Source organism: Alosa alosa, chromosome 3 (genome assembly GCF_017589495.1).
Source record: "Alosa alosa isolate M-15738 ecotype Scorff River chromosome 3, AALO_Geno_1.1, whole genome shotgun sequence".
NCBI lineage: Eukaryota > Metazoa > Chordata > Actinopteri > Clupeiformes > Clupeidae > Alosa > Alosa alosa.
In genome coordinates this window covers 18,633,682-18,653,701 of record NC_063191.1, presented here as the reverse complement: position 1 = coordinate 18,653,701, position 20,020 = coordinate 18,633,682, and the positions used below count along the sequence as shown (strand labels likewise).

Here is a 20,020-nt window from a genome sequence, read left to right as displayed (position 1 = left end):
TGCATATGTTTATCCATTACAAAAAGAACAATACGAAATATACATGCAGTACTTTAACATGATCTAAAATTATAACAAGCTCATTTCAGTATCATCTATAGAACATTTGTTCAGATGAGCATACAACCCAACATAAGACCCACAGAACAGAAACAAGGTTTCTATTCATTCCCATTTGGGAGTTGAATTTCTGTGACATAAGCAGGTAATCAGGAGGGCATGAAGCATTAACTTTAATGAGACATTTTGCAATTCATACCTGTTTTCCATGAATAGTGTTTATCCTTTGTAAACTCCAGGTCTGAATGCACTTGAACTATGGTGAGAGACAAGAAGAGCAGCAGGTAGTTCCCAACACGCCATGTCCAACCAACGACACCAGTGTCATCTTTTAGAATCATAGTCCAGCCACTTGACTGCCTTGTCCTTTTCTTATTCCTAAAGAGGGAGAGATGGAGACACTTTAGAGGAGATTAAACTCAAGCAGTGTGTCAGTCTGAGCTATGTGAGGAACTACTTCTCTAGAGTCCAGCTCTGGTCAATGCCCTATTAGTTCACTTTTCCCCTCTGGAGACAAATCCAAGACACTGGCTATGGATAAATCGTCAGAGAGGCCTGGAACTCATCCCCTGAATTAAGGTTAGAGCATATGGCGTTACAGCATAAAAATCCATTCCATAATTTCAGTTTTGAAATAACAGGAGGTAATCATATATTTCAGTTTGCTGCTTATTTAATTATGCCTGTCCCTTGGTGCCGTGACTCACACCCTGAGGGTAAAGAATTAAGTTTGTATACAGACGCTCCTCAAATTCCTGACAGCCTAGCAATGTATCAACAGCAGCAATAATGCAGAAATAATGAGACACATTTGAAAAAGAGTGATAGAGGTTAAGTGAGAGAGGTTTTAATATCAACATGACACAAACATTGCCCTCACACAGTAGAGTACATAGAGCACTTTAAAATATATTGACTATTTCACATGGCCTCTCTGAGCATTAACAATTCTCAATAAATTCACTGGCAACAAATTGTGACTCACATAATGATCCCAATCCAGTGGTTTACTGGTTGAAAATGGTCTGTGCCATTGTATTTTCCGTTTGTACTTGTGTTGTGAATGCATAATGATTTTTGCACAGATCTGTGGATAAGAAAACACCCAAAGGCCTCTGTATTGTCAAGGATATATCCCTGTGCCATTGGTAAGCCCACCTTACCTGCACATAAATTAAAATTTTGATTTATTCTTTTCGCTCAGTGGGTGCACACAATGCATTTGGTTCATCCGATCTTCTCTGGCTTGCTGAACAAAATATGTATATTGATGGATGAATAACTATTAAGCTTAACTACGCATTTGGAAGGTGGGATTATTTCTATGTGATTTCTCGGGAAAGCCCATGGCCTCCAATTGGTTTTCGGTTGATTTCATTCAGGAAAATTAGATTTTTATCTCATTGCTTTGGCAGTGTTTCACTGCTAGCTAAATCTGATTTGAGAGGGGTATGTGGAGAAAGATTGATGGAGAGAAGAGAGAAAAGTGGAGTCAGAAATCAAAGAAGGCCAAGAAAATCACAACCAGGACAATGCCGGCAGCAAAACAAATGGCAGCAAATCAGTGCTTGGTGGGTGCTCATCACCATATCTTCTTCGATACCTGCATGAAATATGTGGCTAAGCAAACACAGGTCAATTAGAGATGTGCACTACTGGCCGGCTTACCAGGCAAGCCAAAAGGCTGCCTCATTTCTGAGCAAATCCCTGCCTTCTCTGCAGGCGGCATAATAGCAATATTTTTAGGGCAAGAACCATCCCCTACAACCAAATACATACATACATAATATTGACTGATTAGGAAATGCTTTTAAAATGACTTTGGCTTACAGAGCCCTTCTATAAAATGTGCAGAGTTTATATTCATGATGTAGATTTTTTAAAGGTTAGGTGTAGTTTATCAAACATTACTGGAGTCAGTAAGTGTAAAAGAGCTCACTGGAGTGATGGATTGTAGCCTATCTTTGTCAAACTGGCAGTTCCGAGGAGGTGGTGAATATAAATGCTTCCCCCTTCTTATGAGCAAAAATGTGTGAGTATGCTGCTTCATGTGCCTGCGTGAGAGTGTGTATGGAGGACCTACTGTATGTGACTATGCATTTTGTGTGTGTGTGTAACTGTGAGTGTACGGTGTGTCTGTTTGTGAGTCTACGTTTGCCTGTGTGTAGCTGTTGACAGCCACAAGCCCCAGCTATCCTGAAAATCTTATGTGTCAAAGTCTTAAGCTGCTTTTTAGAATAACTAGGTCAGTCGTGGCTGCCTGGTTGCAGGCACAGTGCAGCACAGTGCAGTGTGTGCGGCTGAGCTTCTGAGAGTGCCGCGGCTGCGTCAGGGCCAGAGGGCCATCTTGTGACATTTGAGCTGAGATGTGACGGAACGCTCACTCACTCCCCTAACCCTCTCGAGTGGTGCGCTTTCGTGAAACGCAGCACGTTGATCATCTTGCAATCAACACCCAGGGACAGAGAGGAGAGCAGACCCCTCGGGTAAACAGGTGGTCCCAATAATTAATGTTTGATTAGCTTCCCCCAAAGCAGCCACGATGGCATCGCGGGCACCTGATACACTGCCAATTTATCCCATCTCTGCTCTCTCTCTCTCTCTCTCTCTCTCTCTCTCTCTCCTCTCCTCTCTTCCCTGGATGATCATAAAGCCATCTTTGGTGAAGGGGAAACAAAACCGGCTAATCCAGTCCATTTGACACTGATGCCTTTCATTTGCTGAGGTTTCTGTTCAATACTATGGTCCAGTTGGCTTGCGTGGTCACATGAAACCAATAACTTGTGCAACATGCCTAGATGCTGATGCAAAAATGAGGATGTTAATGTTTCCATAGATACAGTACACATTCCAGACAGCAGCATCCTTCAAGTAGTCCTTTGAAGCGTAATTTAATTGAATATCACAACATGCATGGATGGACAACAGGCCCCTTCAATAATATTATATTGTAATTTTGTATTTCAGCAACATAATCATTGCATGACTGAGAGAATCATCAAAGACTCTTTCAGGGAAGGAAACCTGCTTAGTTGGCCACTTCTGAGATATTTTGCATTTTTGGAGAAGACAGCTGTTTTACATCTCAACATGAAAAAACACATCCTTTCCATTCAATGTTCCCCAATTCCTCAAGTACATACACATGACCTCCATTGGCTAGAACATATTGTTAACAGGAAAATTGCCGTAACTGGTGCAATTCTCCTATGCTAATTGCTGTGACTGCTCCTGACTAGTTATCTACTGCCACAGATCCTAGATGTAATATCCTTGGTGTATAAACTACATATTCACCCAATATTATTAATGGTTACCTGACTTTCACTGTTAAGTTAATATCCCCAAATCAGCTTTTATACCATGGTCTCAGTTGATTACTCATTTAGCAAGCTTGGTAACTTTTTTCAGTGTCACCTTTGCATGACAATTCCATTAGCTGTGGGCCTGTCCATTAGTTTTACAACCCTGTTTCCAAAAAAGTTGTGACACCATGTAAAACATACTTAAAAACAATATGTACTATGATTTGCAAATCATATTCACTGTACATTTAATCAAAGGTGGTGCAAAGACACCATCTCCATTGTTGAAACAGAAAAATTGCATTATTTATTTTGGAAAATATAACTTTGAAAATTTGATGCCAGCAAAATGTCTCAGAAAAGTTGGGACATGGGCATGACTGTGTTGCTTCATCTACTTGGGAACTGAGTAGACCAGTTGCTGGACTTTGGACAATGAAGTGTTGTCCCACTCTTGCCCGATATAGGATTTCAGCTGCACAACAGTCTGGGGTCTTCTTAATCATGTGTTTTTATTCCATGATGTACCCAATATGGCAGGTCTGGAGGCAGGATATTTTAGTACCTGGACTCTTCTGCTATGGGGACAAACTGCTGTGATACTGTATGTGCAGAATGCAGAAATATTCAAAGTCTTCCCCGAAAAAGATATTGTCTGTGTGGCAGCATAATGCTGCTCAAAACCTTACCCCTATCCATTATTCATTGTTGATATTGTCTTTCCAGATGTGCAAGCTGTCCATGGCATAATGCAGCCCCATACCATCATAGATGCTCACTTCTGAACTGTGCACTAACCACAAGTTGGATCGTCCCTCTCCTCTTTATCCCAGAGGATGGAGCGTCCATGATTTCCAAAAAGAAACACAGGACAGTTTTTCACTTTGCCTCTGTCCATCTTAAATACCGGTAAGCTTGGGCCCACCCAGATAAAACGGAAGCTTTTTGGATCATTTCTAAATATGGTTTCTTCTTTGAACGGATGAGTTTTAACCAGGATTTGTGAATGAGGCATGAAACTGTGGTCATATACAATGCTTTAGGACCTTATAGGTTAGTTATAGGACATTTATTTCTGAGCCCATACAATGTTTTTTTTACAGAAACAGATCTGTTTTTAATACAGTGCCATTTGAGGCCCAAATTATTGCGGCAATCCAATATTGTTTTCAGCCCTGTCCCTTTCAAAGATTTCTCTGGATTCTCTGAATTATAATGCTATTATGCGAAATGGATGACATAATCCCAAGATTCTTCACAATTTCACATATTTTCTTCTGTGAGACTCTTACTCTGGGATGCCCTTTTTACACCAAGCATGGTATCAGTTAACCTAGTGAGTTGTAAAATGTTCCTTGTGTTTTGAGATGTGTTGCTAGCATCAAATTCAAAATGTGCAAATATTTTCCATGAAATATTCTAATTGATCAGTTTCAACATTTAGTATCTTGTCTATGTCCTTTTTGCAACCAAATATGGGTTTACTGATTTTGATATGGTGATCTGATTTGCAGATTATCAAATTCTGTTTCTATTCACATTTTACACAGTGTTTTCTTCACAACCTTTCTGGAAACAGGGTTGTAGACTAAAACACTAGGGTGCCACTAATATAACAGATGCTGTTGCCTACAGGGACTTGGGGAACACGCAAGGTGTGCATTGTATCAGTATGCGTAAAAATCTGCAACCTTGGTGTTGCTAGCACCTTGCTCTGGCATCTGAGCTACAGCGGCACAGAGTGAATGTTTTGCCAGAGAAATAGCTTATAAGAACACTCAGCTTGTGTTGCAGCCTTTAATGTTGATGAGGAAAGGATCGGAAACAATCAGAATCAAATCTGCAACCAAAATTCTCCAATCAATTTTTTGGATTGCGTGGAAGTTCAAGCTCTCAAATCCACATTTCAGCATGCTAATGTGGAGAAAGCTTCACCCTCTGAATGTGAAAAGGAAAATCAGTTGCACAATGCACCAGCCATCTCTCAAAGCACAATTACAGAGTTCTGAAGCCTAGTGAGCAACCAACATAAAGCATATAAAACACCACTGGCAGCCCAGTTGGCACTGAACAAAGCCTGCTAACATTATAACTGACGCCGTCTTTTGGCAATGTTATTGGCAATGTCAAAGCCAATAAAGCCTTTTAAGGCTTTTCTTACATTTTTGCGGGGTGTTCTGAGCCGAATAGCAAAACTACACCGTGCTTAGCCTGGCTGGTTAGTGGGGATGACAGGTGCGTTTGTCTGTCCTCCACATGACCCTGTACTATCAAACTTCATTTGAAGATGATACCAAAAGTAGTTACTCATAAAAATGGACATCAAAAAGCTGGGAATTATTGCCATGTTACACATAAGACAGACAGACAAACACACACACACACCCACACACTTAACTGCACAGCTTTTATGTATTTCTTCATCAACAGGAACAGGTAGCAGATAGAGATGGCTGTGTCCACCAGATGGGAGTTATGGCGGCAAACAAACTGCCACCCATTCTGTTTCGGAACATTACCTAAAGGGGTAGGCTGAGAGTCATCACTTAGCGCTGACAGGCAGTGGAGCAGTCACCGGGCCGGTGGTGCCGTTGCTGGTGCTGACAGTTTGGGCCTTCTCAGTTGCTCGGGGTGACACGTGGACAGCAGATAAACAGAACCTTGTCTTTCTCCTGACGCATCATCCAGCAGCTAATCCTCTGTGACTCCCCCTCGGGAAGTTTGGGGCGTGAAGGATGTGCCTGTCACACCATCACCGGCGAAAGGACACCGATAACCCTGTCGGCGAAGGCTGGATCAGGTATCCTCCGTGAGAAAATTGCGCTGGGAATGGTCCCAGACCCAATGAGGCTGAGGAAAGGCAGAGAAAAGACGGAGAATTTAGGGCAGAGGAGGAGAAAAAGGGGACATGCAGCCAAGTCACCTGACCTCATAGATGAATCCTTCATTACGCAACATGCACACTCAGTGCACACTGAGGCAGGATTAGATTGCCATTTTTAATTTCTCCACAATGGATGCTAGAAAGCCAAGGATGGAAGGGGAGTGTAATTGAAATACTAGAAGAAACTGTGTGAAAGAAAAGATTTACAAGACATATCTAAATAAGAAACTTAAAAAAACAACAAGTCAAAAATGTGTCTACCATACAGCATCTTAAAAAGTTTTTTTTTATATATATTTGTAATTTCAGATGGTAAAAATCAGACTGAGCTCCAAAAAGAGCAAGGGATTATGTGATCAGAATGTACACATGCTTTAGAAGCCTTCTGAGACAGGGACAAAAATCAGTATTTGTTTATTTGTCAAACATTTCAAAAGAGAAAGCATTCAAAATGGAGGGGATTAGTATGACAATTTATCAGCTGTCACAGAGTATCAGCCATGTTGGAAAACACTACACAGTAGCACTACTGCAGGCCCTGCTCGGCTCCAGGTTGACATTCAATGATTACCTGTCAACACCACAGCTGAGCTGGACCTTGCGAGCTCATCCCACTGAATCCCTGATTCCATTAACACTCCGTGCCCTTGTTCCCATCCCATTCCTTCCCATTCCGTCCACTGTCGAGGCCTTTTACTCCTGCCCACCTATTGACTCTCCACGCCATGCTCTGGTGGCCCTGGTCCTGCCTGCCCCGGTTTTATTTCGCAGGACTTTTAAGTGCTTTGCCTTACCCCACCATTGTGTCTCAAATTACTTTCTTTGGCTCAGGCTGTTCCTATGCCCTCCTCCCTGGTGTCACACAGAGAGGAGGGAAAATGCGACAAAGGTAAAACAATTGATTCTGAACACTACAATGTGAACGAACAAATTATTGAATAAACATTATGAATGGATCAACTTTTGAGGTCCCTGTTTGGAATGAAAGAGGTCTTGCTGAGGCTTTGTTTGCTGCACTGAGTACAACACCCTACAACTTCATTAAAACATTGCCTGTTTTTATTGTCAGTTGGAAGTCATAACTTTGGTGTAGAGACACTAGAAGAGTTGCCTTTTTTTTCTGGCTTCCACACTGTGTTAAAGCAGCAGTTATGTACTTATTTTACCTTAAAATAAATCACAAATTCAAATTAATTTGATGATACACTGATTTATAAGATTTAGACAGATATTGTCACTACGTGCCCGCAGCATCTGTAATTGCATCTGTAAATGTAACTTTGTTCTACCATTCAAGTGCATAACCCCTTTTGTCAGTTTTCGACACACTGAGAACCACCGTAATGTGGAAAATTGACGATAAGAGGTATAAATTCCAATTCTTACATCACATTGCTGTAAAAGGGTTTTGCTTGAATTTTACCTCATGCAGTCATCGCTATATTTCTCTTCCTGCTAATGAACACCTGAGTCTTTCTGTGATCAATCTTCTCTATTTCTCTCCAATGGTGACATCCAAGCACACACTAGATAAAATAACATTACGTTGTAACTATAACTCAGATGCTCTCATATAAAATCCTGCTGCACATAGTTCAAGTAGGTAAATCCTGATGAGTGGTTACTCTACACTACAACATATACCCAGCCAAAAAGGCAAAGTATCCATTGCACACTGGTATAATTAGGAGATTGCTTTATTGTTAAGAGCAAACAACACACTATTTCGCCTGTCTGCTTCTTCAGGTCCACTCCCCCCACCAAGCCATTTCTCGTTTCCGCAGCTGCGCACTGTCTCCATATTATTTTCTCCATACCGCCCTGGCAGATGGAACTCATCCTGCTTGTTTGTTGGCCTAATGGAATGTACCAGTACATGGAGACAGGGGAGCGGCCGTCAGGCACTATCAGGGCTGCCAGTGACACTCACAGGAGTGCTGTGGGGAGCAGGGCACATCACCTACACCTGACTGCAGCCACAAGGGTGCTGAACTCAATCAGATCTCTGTTTATAGCGAGCCCCACACACCTCCGGCCTGCCTGCCTGTCTCTCCCCAGCTAACGCAGGTGCCTAGTCACGGATGGTTAAACAAGCAGCAAGTCGAGGTGTGGGGGCGGTGAAGGGTCACGTAGCGTATGCATTCATTGCAGGGTGTGGACAGCATACATATGAGCGAGCGCTGGGCTTCGCAGACCACGCCTATCACCCCCACCCATCTCTCTGAAAGATTATCTTCGACTGGTCAGATTTCCATGAGTGGACATCTCTATTGTGATCAAGCCCTAGTAGTGTGCTAAAAATGCAAGTCCAGTTAATAAGAGAAAGAGTGTATAATGTTACATGGTCTTTCAGCATTTTCAGCAAGCACTCCCTTTGTGGAAAGTGTGCGTGTGTGTGCAGAGAAAACCGATGGAAACCATTAGCCGTTAAACAATAAGCTTTACTGGGAGACTGTTTTTATTGTTCGGGGTAGTAATGAATAATTACTGAGTAAATGTGTTCAGACAGGGCAAATATTATAGAGACAGAGAAACAGTAGAATCGTTGCATATGAATGGGGTGAATTTTTGCGTTTCAAATCAATTCACAGAGTGGTATTTTGTTGTCAGGATGTTAAATCATTGCTCCCGGAGTGAATTAATTTGATGGAAACTAAAATCGAACAACTAAAACAACAAAAGTATAATGCTATGCAAAATGTAGGTGAATGAGTTCCTTTAAACAAACAAAGAAATAAGTATAAACAAAGAAAACATTTTACTGACAAGCCTTACTTTCTCAAGTTATCTTCACATTTTCCATCATCTAAATTTGAAAAAGGTGCTTGCATTTCAATTTCCTGGACTGTCACTGGCAATTTGTGTCCATCATCGAAAGACCATAATTTGTTTTGCTTTGTTTTGTTTTTTTACAGCCGCATTAAAAATAAACCGAAAGAATGATACTCCCCTAGCCAAGCAATTATTGGTTTTGACAAGGCATTAATTCGTGAACATGCAATCTCACATTTACAGTCGCATGAGAGCTGAACATGATCCACTGGTCTGTGCCTTGTGCAAATGGGAAAAACTCCTCATCAATGAATGGAGTAGCCTATCTGGAGTGTATCTCTGACGACAAAAATTAATAAAGCAAATAGCACACTGGTACTGGTGTGATCACGCCAACATGCCAATTTTGCATCAGATTAGTTGGGATGTAGACTCAACAATGAATGATTGATTTTGTGTTTATCAAGCGAATCATCTATCATCAACACCTAGTGGGGGTTGTGAGGATATTAGATCTATGAGCTTATCAGGGTCGCCATTATGGATCCGAGAAAAAGCCTGTGGAAAAACTGATAAATCAACTACTACAATCCATCACAATTGACTGTTAATGACATGTCAATATTACTGACTTAAACAAAAACTAGGCTTGTTTCATCCATTCTATCTAAACACCCAGACAAGCTTCAACAACTGCCCCTGTACAAACAAGTCAGAATTTGAAAGAAAAAAGTTTACATACCACCCACCACATGGGCAGCTTAAGTACCGCTACACTGAAACGCAAACTAGCACCGTAGCAATACTGAAAATAATGAGCCTCTTTTACACTCATCAAGGAGCTGGTGGTGATAAGCTGTGGTGCAAAGTCTCTCACCAGATAGCTTTTAAATAGCGGAACAGGGAGAACAAACACCTGGAGCCCCTTTAGGAGAGAGGACACCACTCCTGTCAGGCGGCAAAAAAGAACTCCTTGTCATCCCGGATTTTAATTGGCTGTTTTTGAGGTGGTTCATCGTCTGCAAGATGAAGAAACCGCTTCCCTTCAAGTGCTGGTGACAGCGGTGTGCTGCACAGGGAGCAAAGAGCATGGAGTGTAGAAGGAGAGACAGGAAACCAGGCACCAAAAATAAATGCTCTGCACAGTCAGAATGCCTATACCAGCAAGGAAAAACATAGTAGCGCATCTGAGCCTCATATCTGCCTCCAGTTCATGAAAGAGTACTCTGCCTTAAAAAAAAAATGTAATTAAACATGCCACCCTGTTGTTCCACCTGGCTGCTTCTACTCGTTAACCAGTTTATGATCAACAATGTGCTAGCGCTAATTCCACCTCCTGACTCCCGAGAGATTTGATAAGGAGGCCAGGAAAATAAAAAAAGCTGTGCTGGCTGGTGGCAGTCCGATGAAATGGCCGGAGGGGGGGGGATTATTCAAGGGAAGGCCTGGTCGCTGAGGCTGGCTGATAACATGGTCAGGGCCCCTTGCATGAGCAGACACCTGGTCCTAGACAATCCTGACGGGCATCCCTGTGGGAAACGCCTTGCTAATCAGCACCAAGCGCACAGAGCCGGTGTTGCCTGGAGAGAGTGTCCAGAGTCCGGGCGCAGCTGAGCTCGAACCTGTTAAAGTCAATTATACAAGAGGACGAGTCTGAGAGAGAGTGGAACCATGGGTGAAATTAAATCTCGGAGGTGACACAAATTCTGTGAGTGAAAGACTACTTTGAAATACCAATATGCTTCAGGTTAAAAACGCACTACTAAATGAAATATCCCGTCTGGTCCATGGATAACTGGACAGAAAGTGGTATGGTTCATACTTCATTTAGGTAGAGGGATTGTTTGCTATCCAGATTCCATTCCTTATTGAAAAAAAAACATATTTAAAAAAAAAATATATATATTATTAAACAATCTGCAGCATATTGTAAAAATAAACTATCACTTGTCTACACTGCCAAAAGCTTTGAGTTTCAGTCAGCTGATCAAATACAAAAGATGAATGAACCTACAAAAGAGAGGGCTGAAACCATGCCGGTCTACATCAAGTAGAGTATTACGCACCAAACAACGATTTTAATTTAAATGTATTTAAACTTTAATTATATTCTTGCATTGATATGGACAAAAGCTAATTGAACTGTTTCATATGCTTCAGTATACATGGTGAATTTGTATTCACACACTTCTTGTAACAGTTATTTTCAGAAATCATAACTCTAATTTTGTGCACATGCATCAAAGCCAAGAGTGTTTAATTTCATGACTTAGCTGCTCATGTGAATCCTATCCCATCATCTCAAAATCCGATAGGGCCTACAGGCATAAGAACATTTGCTAGTAAGTCCAAGGCAATCGCAGACGCTTGGGCAATACACCGCTCTAAATCAGTCTAAAACAAGCCTAGCATAATTCAAGAAATCCAAACCTTCAAAAGTGGAATTGCATGTCATCCTTTTAAGGGCATTTTATTTATGGATGGAGTGTGTGTGTGTGTGTGTGTGTGTGTGTGTGTGTGTGTGTGTGTGTGTGTGTGTGTGTGCGTGCGTGCGTGTGTGCGTGTGTGTGTGTGTGTGTGTGCAGCGCAAATGCGTGTGCGTGTATGAGTGTGTTGGAAACTACCATCTATCAAGTATATCTGTAGATGGCAAAGGCTTTCATTTGCTGAAGGAACCTTACATGACACTTACATGTTCTGAGTGCAACAACTCCACCCAATAGTCAGACATACAGCATCTTGCCAGTTCAACAATGACCATGCCACGTTACCTTTTAACATCGAGGCACATTTATTATCAATGTGCTTACCTGACTGGGGAGTAGCTTATTGGTCTAATATGTTTAGGTCACCAATACTGCCAAATATTTGATACTTAAGTCTAAATGTCAGCACATAATTCTCTCTGACCTTTCAAATTAAGTCCCGAAGTCAACGATGTGATGATTACCAAAGACAAGAATGCCATTGCCCTTGTATAAAAACACACACATTTTTAATATCCACGTCTTATTACTTCATTTAACCTTTAGCAGATATTACAGTGTTAGGGCATGACATTAAAGGAAATAAACCAAATGTCTGGAATTCAACCTTATAATCTTAAAAAACGCTGAAGTTGTGAGAAATAAATCTTATTACTAATTTGAAATAAAATACTACAGTATGCTCCTTCTGGTCCAAAAAAAGGTCTTATTAAAAACTGAACTGGCATATTAGGCCGAAACTCCTTTTTAAGGACCAGCTGCCAAACTGGGGTTTTTGGCCCTGGGTGACAGGCATGCGCAGGCTCAGAGATAAGGACAGGAGGACAATAAAGGAGGCCGTTAGGGAGACCCCCGGTCCTCTCTGTTCCAGCCAGTAGATTACCAGAGTTCAGCCAAGGGCAGAGACAGACAGCTGGCATAGAGACTGTGTCTGGGGACAGCTCCAAGAGCATGGGTGACTTCTTCCATTGATCCCACATCTGAATCAGTGAATTGGAGATTACACTTCCACCCATTGATTCCATTCACTGCTGTATCACAAAGGCTTCCCTGCCCCCTAAAAAAACATATATTTGCTGAATTGTGCCATGTGATGTAACTGGGCATTCAAAACAGTTTTTGAAGCTCTCTCCCGGCCAAACTGTTCATTACTAAAATCAACAAAAAGACAGAGTTTAAAGGCGCTGTCTGCACGAAAGTCTAACTGTACTTTTAAACACAAGCTTTGGATAAGTTCATGCAGTTATTTGATCACACTGATCACTAACTGAAATAACACAGTGGATGCTCTGAGACCCATGCTAAGAAGGTGAATTACTGGCATATAAAAACAAATTAGTGTGGTTATATATTTGCTTTAAATGAATTTTGTTCTGTTCAGCGAAAGAACTGTAAGACAAAGTACACCTACTGACATTTACATTTCAATAGTGTCTCTTCCGCCAGTTCATATCTTCAAGAATGAGGGAAGGATTAGGTGTGTGTTTGGAATAAGGTGTTTGGCTATATGATTCATGCACGGAGTTGTCTCACAGTTGTTTCACTAAACTGTGGACACCATCTGCCACCATCCTATAATGCAGACCATTACAACATACAACTGTATACTTTTTACTAGGCTTAGGCAAATGAATGGTAATTAATGGCAATAGTCGGCTAAATGGTAATTAATGGCAATAGTCGGCAAAAAATCCAGACAGGAAGGCCTAACCCCCTCCATATATTCAGTATAATGGTATGACACAAAATGTGTATGAAAAGTATTGTGCTTGGCAAGAATGTTTGGCAATACTTTTACAAAAGTGATGGCAGCCCTGTGTGGATCTCTCAGGTATCTTCCTGTGTTTCCTCTGTCCTTTCAACTATCTGTATCACCCTACCACCAGCAAACAGTGAAAAAATTGAGCAACGTGCCAACATGCAATGATATCGCTGTCCTTTGAATAGTTCTGCTGTGACCAGCGCTCACATTACAGGTTGCTTGCTGAGGTGCCTTTCAGATAAAAGTTAAATTAAGAACAATGACATTCTTCAGTCATATTTCTCCAGTACATCCATACAGTGGTCTCCTTGGCCTATCTGTTAAGGATATCGATTCAGCTCTCTATTGGTTTGTGTCTTTATGTCCTATTGCAGAACAAGACAAAAGGTGCCGTTTAAAAGGATTTCAGTTTGAGCAAGGCAGAGGCGCCGATGATGCAGCAGAACAAAAGTGAAATCCTGCTAAAAATTAACTTGGGTATTAGAAAAAAGACAGAACTTTTTTTCCACCATCTTGCAAGAAACCTTGGAAAGCACTACAGTAAGTAGATGTTCAGTGGCAGAGTCTCACTCAAAGGCTACGTTCAGATTGCAGGCAAAAGTGGCCCAAACCAGGTCAGACTTTTTCAGAAGTAGTGTGAACACTCAAATCTTGCTTAGATCAAATCAGATTTAGAGCACTTCCATTATGTGGTCCTGAATCAGACCCAGGTCTGATTTTTTTCAATGTGGCCGCAGTGTGAACACCTACAGTAAGGCGGATTTGATGCGACTTTTACGTCAATCTACATCGACATTTGTCACAAATTATTATGAAATTAGCTGATGCCATTGTTATTGTTCTTTTGCACATAGGGGTCAGTTCGGTAGGTACTGCAAACAGTTCACACTGGAATCTGATATATACTGTAGACCACATTTGAAAAGGTAATGTGAACAGCCAAACAAAAAATCAGATCTGAGCAAAAGATCCAAATTGAGCATTAAGACTTGCGGTGTGAACATAGCCATAGGTTGTTGCTCTTGCCCTGAGTCCTCTCCCATCAGTGCACTAGGTCACTAGGGGAGGCAGAGGTGGGCACACCACCAACACACCAGCATGGCTTGGCATAGTCTGCCCAGACTGCCCACTGTGACCCTGCCTGCTAGAAGTGTTGATGAGGGAAGTCAGGGAACACGAACAAGCAATGATTCATGCCATTATTCATTTTGATGGCCAATTCTACTGAGACCTGTAATTTACTGGACTGTACAGACTGTTACTGGACAGAACGTTTCAAACTTCTCAACTGAATGTGCAATGTTATTTAACAATGTTACTTACCTAAAATCTTCACCTGGAAGCTTATATAAAAAACTGTATCTCAATGTTCTAAACTTCAGGTTTCTCCTGCACAGTCAGATATAGATGGCTTCTTCTTGTGCTCAAATCACAATTCAGGCTTTTTATGTGCATGCCTGTGATTGTATGCTAGGATGAAAATCACAGAAACAGAAATTCTGTATCAAAGGCGACAGTGCCATGTATCACTGAACCCTGCCTGTCTGACCTTCCCTGCTGTTGTGCCTATTACGGTTCAATTAACGCCAGTGGCGTGCTGTGGCCAGAAGGAACAGCTGCCGTGCCCACATGGCAGTGATTCAATAAAGGGCCCCGGCAGGGGGATAGAAACTTGAGTCAACCTCTTGCATAGACCTAGCACAAGGGGATACAAATTGACTCAGTTTAAGCTAAAAAAAAGGGGAGGGGAAATGGTGACCTGTGTTACACAGAGATCTTGGGATATGTAGTGCCAGCAGGAAATATCGCTGAGCTGTCCCATATGGCTAATTGGATTTTAGTTACAGGATTGGATTAGTTACATTACTTAATTGGTTTCATTCATGGTCCTGAAGCATGTAGATAAGGTTCAGGTCGATTTTAAAGCACTGAATTGACCAAGGTGTATCTTTCTGGGGTTAATATTTACAGAAACTTCATCTGATCAAGTATTAACAACAAAATTGGAATTAAAGTATGCCTGTCTCAGACTGCTAAACTATGTTGTATGAAATGTTTGAAGTATGCACAAAAAAGTCCTTATGAACTAAGAGACAGGTAGCTCTACTGAATGGAATGCACTAAATAAAACTATATGAATAATAACCATGCCTTCTGAACTGATTCTTCAGCTTATTATTTATTATCTGAGGGAACATTTTCATCTCAGGGCCACAATAAGTTGCAGGTAATGCAGACGAGTAACTCAATATCTAAGACGTTTCAGAAAAATGAAAATTCTTTACAGCTCAAAAATAAACTCTCTTGCCTCATATGTAAATGAGACCAATCCAACATGCAGTAGTAAAGGCTTTTTTATCACTTGCAAGGTAAATTGAAAAATGACATACAGATTTGGAGAGAGTGTGTATGTGAGAGAGTGAAGATAAGGTGAGATGTATCATAGAAAGTACCATGAAGTGAGTATCCTACGCCCCAGAATATGTATCTGCAGAAAGCAATTTGAAAATAATCCAGAGAAATATCCATCTTAAATGGATGGTTCTGGATTCAATGTCAGAAACCTCTTTTAGTGAGAGGACTGTCTGTGCCTCTCTATAAACACTAAATTAAAAAAAAGTTTTCTTTTTTTAAATGTTGCACTATGCAATGCTGTCAATGTGTCCATTTCAAAACACAACATATTAAGTAAAAGTTTGAATTATTTCTAAATCAGTTTAGTCAGTTCCTGCTTTGTTCCCTCCAAAGAATTAAAGACATAGGGCCCTATCATGACATTCTAAAGCGCATCGTCACTCGTCAAAAGCTTATTCAAATTTAGTAGGATGTCCAATCCACATTGGGAGGGGTTTCGTTATCAAACGTTGAGTGCATGGCGCGACAAGATGTTCCTAAGTTTTTTAATCAGTCATATTGGTGTGTTTGGGGCGTAACATCATTTAAACCAATGAGAATGGCATCTGTCATTCCCTTTAACGGCGCAAAAGCAAAGCATATGTCAAATAAATGCATCGGTATTTTGGCATTTCACCCATCCCCCATTTGAAGGAAGTTTGGCTTATGCGGTGAGACCGTATGGAATAGTCATTCCACTAAACAATGCTTTACTAAAACCTAGCATAGGCTTCCTGTAGGCTACATTGTATTTGCAGCATAATGTTATTTATTTATTATTTGAACTCATTGTCAGTTCCATGGCAAAGTAAAAAAACAAAGGAAAGTAAGATTTTAGAAACTAACAGTAGTCTCACCAAGGTGTCAGTCAACGACAAGACAGTTATGCAGTTACTTTCACTATTGACTGACAATGGGTTACCATCGAAAACATAGGCTGAATAAAGCAACACTTACACAAATATTGCTCAAATGACTGAACAAAACAACATATATCCTGCAGAGGAGTTGCTTATATCGTGACAGTGCGTCTTCACCTGTGCTCCATAATGAAATGTTGTTTCTCTTTTTTAATTTCACAGACTACAACTCTAATTCCCCTCTCACTTTTAACATGTATAGGCAAAACTGTATCAGACCATTAAACCAATTTGCAAATGATGGTGAATAACTTCTCATCATGAGATGTACAGTATTTCAAGATTAATATCTTTATTCTAATTATGTTTCCCATTGTAATCGTAAATTACAGTAATTTGTAATGTTTTGCATGGGCTGAAAAATGCAGCCATGATGATGGTGTGCGTCCTCATGAATAATAGAAGGATGGTGCATGCACCTGCCAATATGACTGTTGACAATGTACACATAAAATTTTTTAGACCCCCATGGATGCTTAAAACTTCCCCCCCCAGACCCAAGAGAATGCCAGGTCTCTTAAAATAACATATAAACAACTGAGCCATAGACTTCTGACCAGGTGTACAATAGCGATTTTTAGACAATGCGCCAGGCCCCTCCCTAGGTTGCCATCCACCCCGATGCAGTTTTGACCTTGGCCGCATTGTTTAAAAATAAATAAAATAAAGTGCAAAAAAATACGGTTCTCGAATTAAACTTTTAAACGAGTTTTACGCCATGCGCCAGTGTGCAAAATACAGCCCCTAGTCCCCTAGTTTAGAGCAAAGTTGCTGACAAAGACAGCAGAATATGCACATTTGCTACACAAAAAATAGATGCTTCAGTGAGATAAAGGTGTGTCAAAGGCTGTATGTGGGCAGAGATACGCTGCATTAATTAGTGGAAGGTTTGGTGAAAGGTCATATATTTTACCTCATATGAGTCTGAGGAGCCCTGTTCAGCATTCCCCGCTTGTGCATGTTCCTTTACAAGCACAAGCATATTGCACGTTGGTTTTGTTTCAGGACTTTGGTAACAGGTCCCAAACGTGTAGGGGCAATTCCACGGAAAATGGACTTTTTGTCACATCCAAAACACTTTTTGTCAACGCCAGTGAAATGCCTTGGCATTTGTATGATGTGTGATGCTCAAATTTCATGTAATCATTCACATCATACCATGCCATCACATTTTATTGACGTTATGGATGTTACAAAAAAAATATTTTTCAATGGAATTGCCCTAGGATAAAAGGACACTTTCGCTCTTCAATCACCAAGAGATTGAAAATGAAACCTTATGTGCCAACAAATGGTATTTTTGCATTTCTTTTTCCAACTGTTTAGGTGTTGCAAGGATATAGACGGGAGTGGTGTTAAAATTCCTTGTGCTGAAGGTCGGAGATTTCCCACAGTGGCCAACTATTACACAAAATGACGCAGGATACAACGACAGTGCAGTTGGCTGGCGGCAGTCACAAACACACCACATGTTGCACCCAGGATGCGTAGCCTCCTTCACAGTACCATAGGCCCAACCAAAGAACCAAAGCATCAAAAACAACATCACTAACCAAGCAACCTCTGTGCACAAAAAACTGGGGTCATCAAGCTGGCACCTTCCTTCATCGATGTTCGTTGAACCACAACACCTCCAGAAGGTTCAACAAAAATGACTGACGTCTCAGACCCACCCCCCTCCACAATCATGAGGGGTTCCCTACCAACAAATTCTTCGGTCATTCCTTTTTGTTGCGATGGCAAGTACTAACAGAGTCATCCAAAAGAGTCAAATATTTTGAGGTACAGTACACCGACGTGCAGATAATGTCAAGTGTTTACCCTGATTGTGAAACTAGCCATTTGTAGACATACTGGAAAAATCATGATTAGCTATGAACAGCAACCTACCTGAATAGGAAGTGCATAAGATATGGGTGGCTGTGAGCTATGTTCATGTAGATGAATTTGAACACCCTGTCCAACCTGATTGCAATCTTGTTCTGCATTCCACTGCACCCAAGGAAAAAGATCTTTTGTGGAAAATGCACTGGTGTGCACCATTTCTTCAAAGTGGATTACAATATGTGAATAGAAATGACAATGTCAGTATTGTGCATAACAGATGATGTTTATTTACTCATAATTGAGCATTTAATCCAAGTTAGATAAATTACACTACCTCCAAATGTCACCATGCCCATATCCAAAAATTACACCTCTGGTGACTTTCCACTTTATCACCAGAGATAAAGACTACCAGCCCAGGCAGAATAGTCCATTTAAGACAGCCTTTCCGCCATCAAACTAGGGTCCATCATTTTCTATACTTTACTATTTCTACACTACACTAGCAGTAGGAATACTGAATAAGATAGTTGGCATTGCCGAAATTGAAATTGACTGAAATTGTAACTGTAAATTTTACAGGTAACAGTATGGAAATATACCAGTGTTCATTATTATAGTGAATATTATATAGTGAATTAGCTCTGTTAATTCAGGCAAATTTTCTACATTTCATTGTTTTTCACAAGAGTATATGGTCCACACAAGGTCACCTTAGACTGCTACTGCGACATGCTATCTGTTAATAATTCAGAAACAAAAGGGAAACCCATCTAGATTGCGTAGTTGAGGTCCTCAAAACCCTGACAATGCAATTAACATGAGAAACGAGGAGCACAACTTTTAGCCAACATAGGTGCTTTATACTTCACAAAGCTGCTCTATGCAGTCTTGCAACACCTGAGAGGTCCCAACCTCCATCTCACAGCTATGCTTGGAGACCCCTTTTCCTAGTAATTACACCTCCTCCTACAAACTTGGCAGAGTAGAGGAGAGGCCGATTACATCTCACCTTCACTTAACCTTTGGAACCAAATGTGACTCTGCCAGCTCCCCTCTCCTAAAGGACCCCTGCATTACTTAATCAACTGATAATAAAAGCAGATAAAAGATCAGATTCCATTAAATGCTGGAATAAGTCTTCTACTTCCTGTTTGTGAGGAGTTAGTGGGGTTGTATAACACTCGGGCTGGGCAGTAGCTTTCTGAGGGGACGGACTGGGCTCTTAATGAGGTCCTCCGTAAGATGTGGAGTCAGCAGAATGAGGAAATCAAAAAGAGGATGGAGAGAGAGATAGAGAGATAGAGAGAACGGACACACACAGCTCCAATTAACGTTTTTCATGTGACGTATTCTAGGTTCTATAGCTTTGTTTACATCCAGCTGGTAGGCAAGGGACACGTTGAACCCATTGAACATCGTTGTCTGCAGCTGCCTCTCAGTAGGCTACATCTCTGTATTTCAGGAATGTCAACATTTCAGGCATCAATAAAGGTGATGATGAAACATTATCCCATTCTTCAATATTTGATAGCCTGTCACAGGAACGTTGTTTCCCTAAAATCGCCCTGATTTGGTGCATTTATCTGTATCGATAACGTTATGGGAGA

General features: G+C 41.0%; 1 protein-coding gene across 1 annotated transcript in view; it reads right to left on the bottom strand.

The window, feature by feature from the left end:
* thsd7ba (thrombospondin, type I, domain containing 7Ba) overlaps nucleotides 1-20,020 on the bottom strand; it is a 131,184-nt gene that overhangs the window by 94,931 nt on the left and 16,233 nt on the right. The window contains 2 exon segments of the mRNA XM_048239796.1: nucleotides 260-438; nucleotides 5,885-6,215. Coding sequence (XP_048095753.1) covers nucleotides 260-401 — 142 coding nt within the window. The 5' untranslated portion in view covers nucleotides 402-438; nucleotides 5,885-6,215.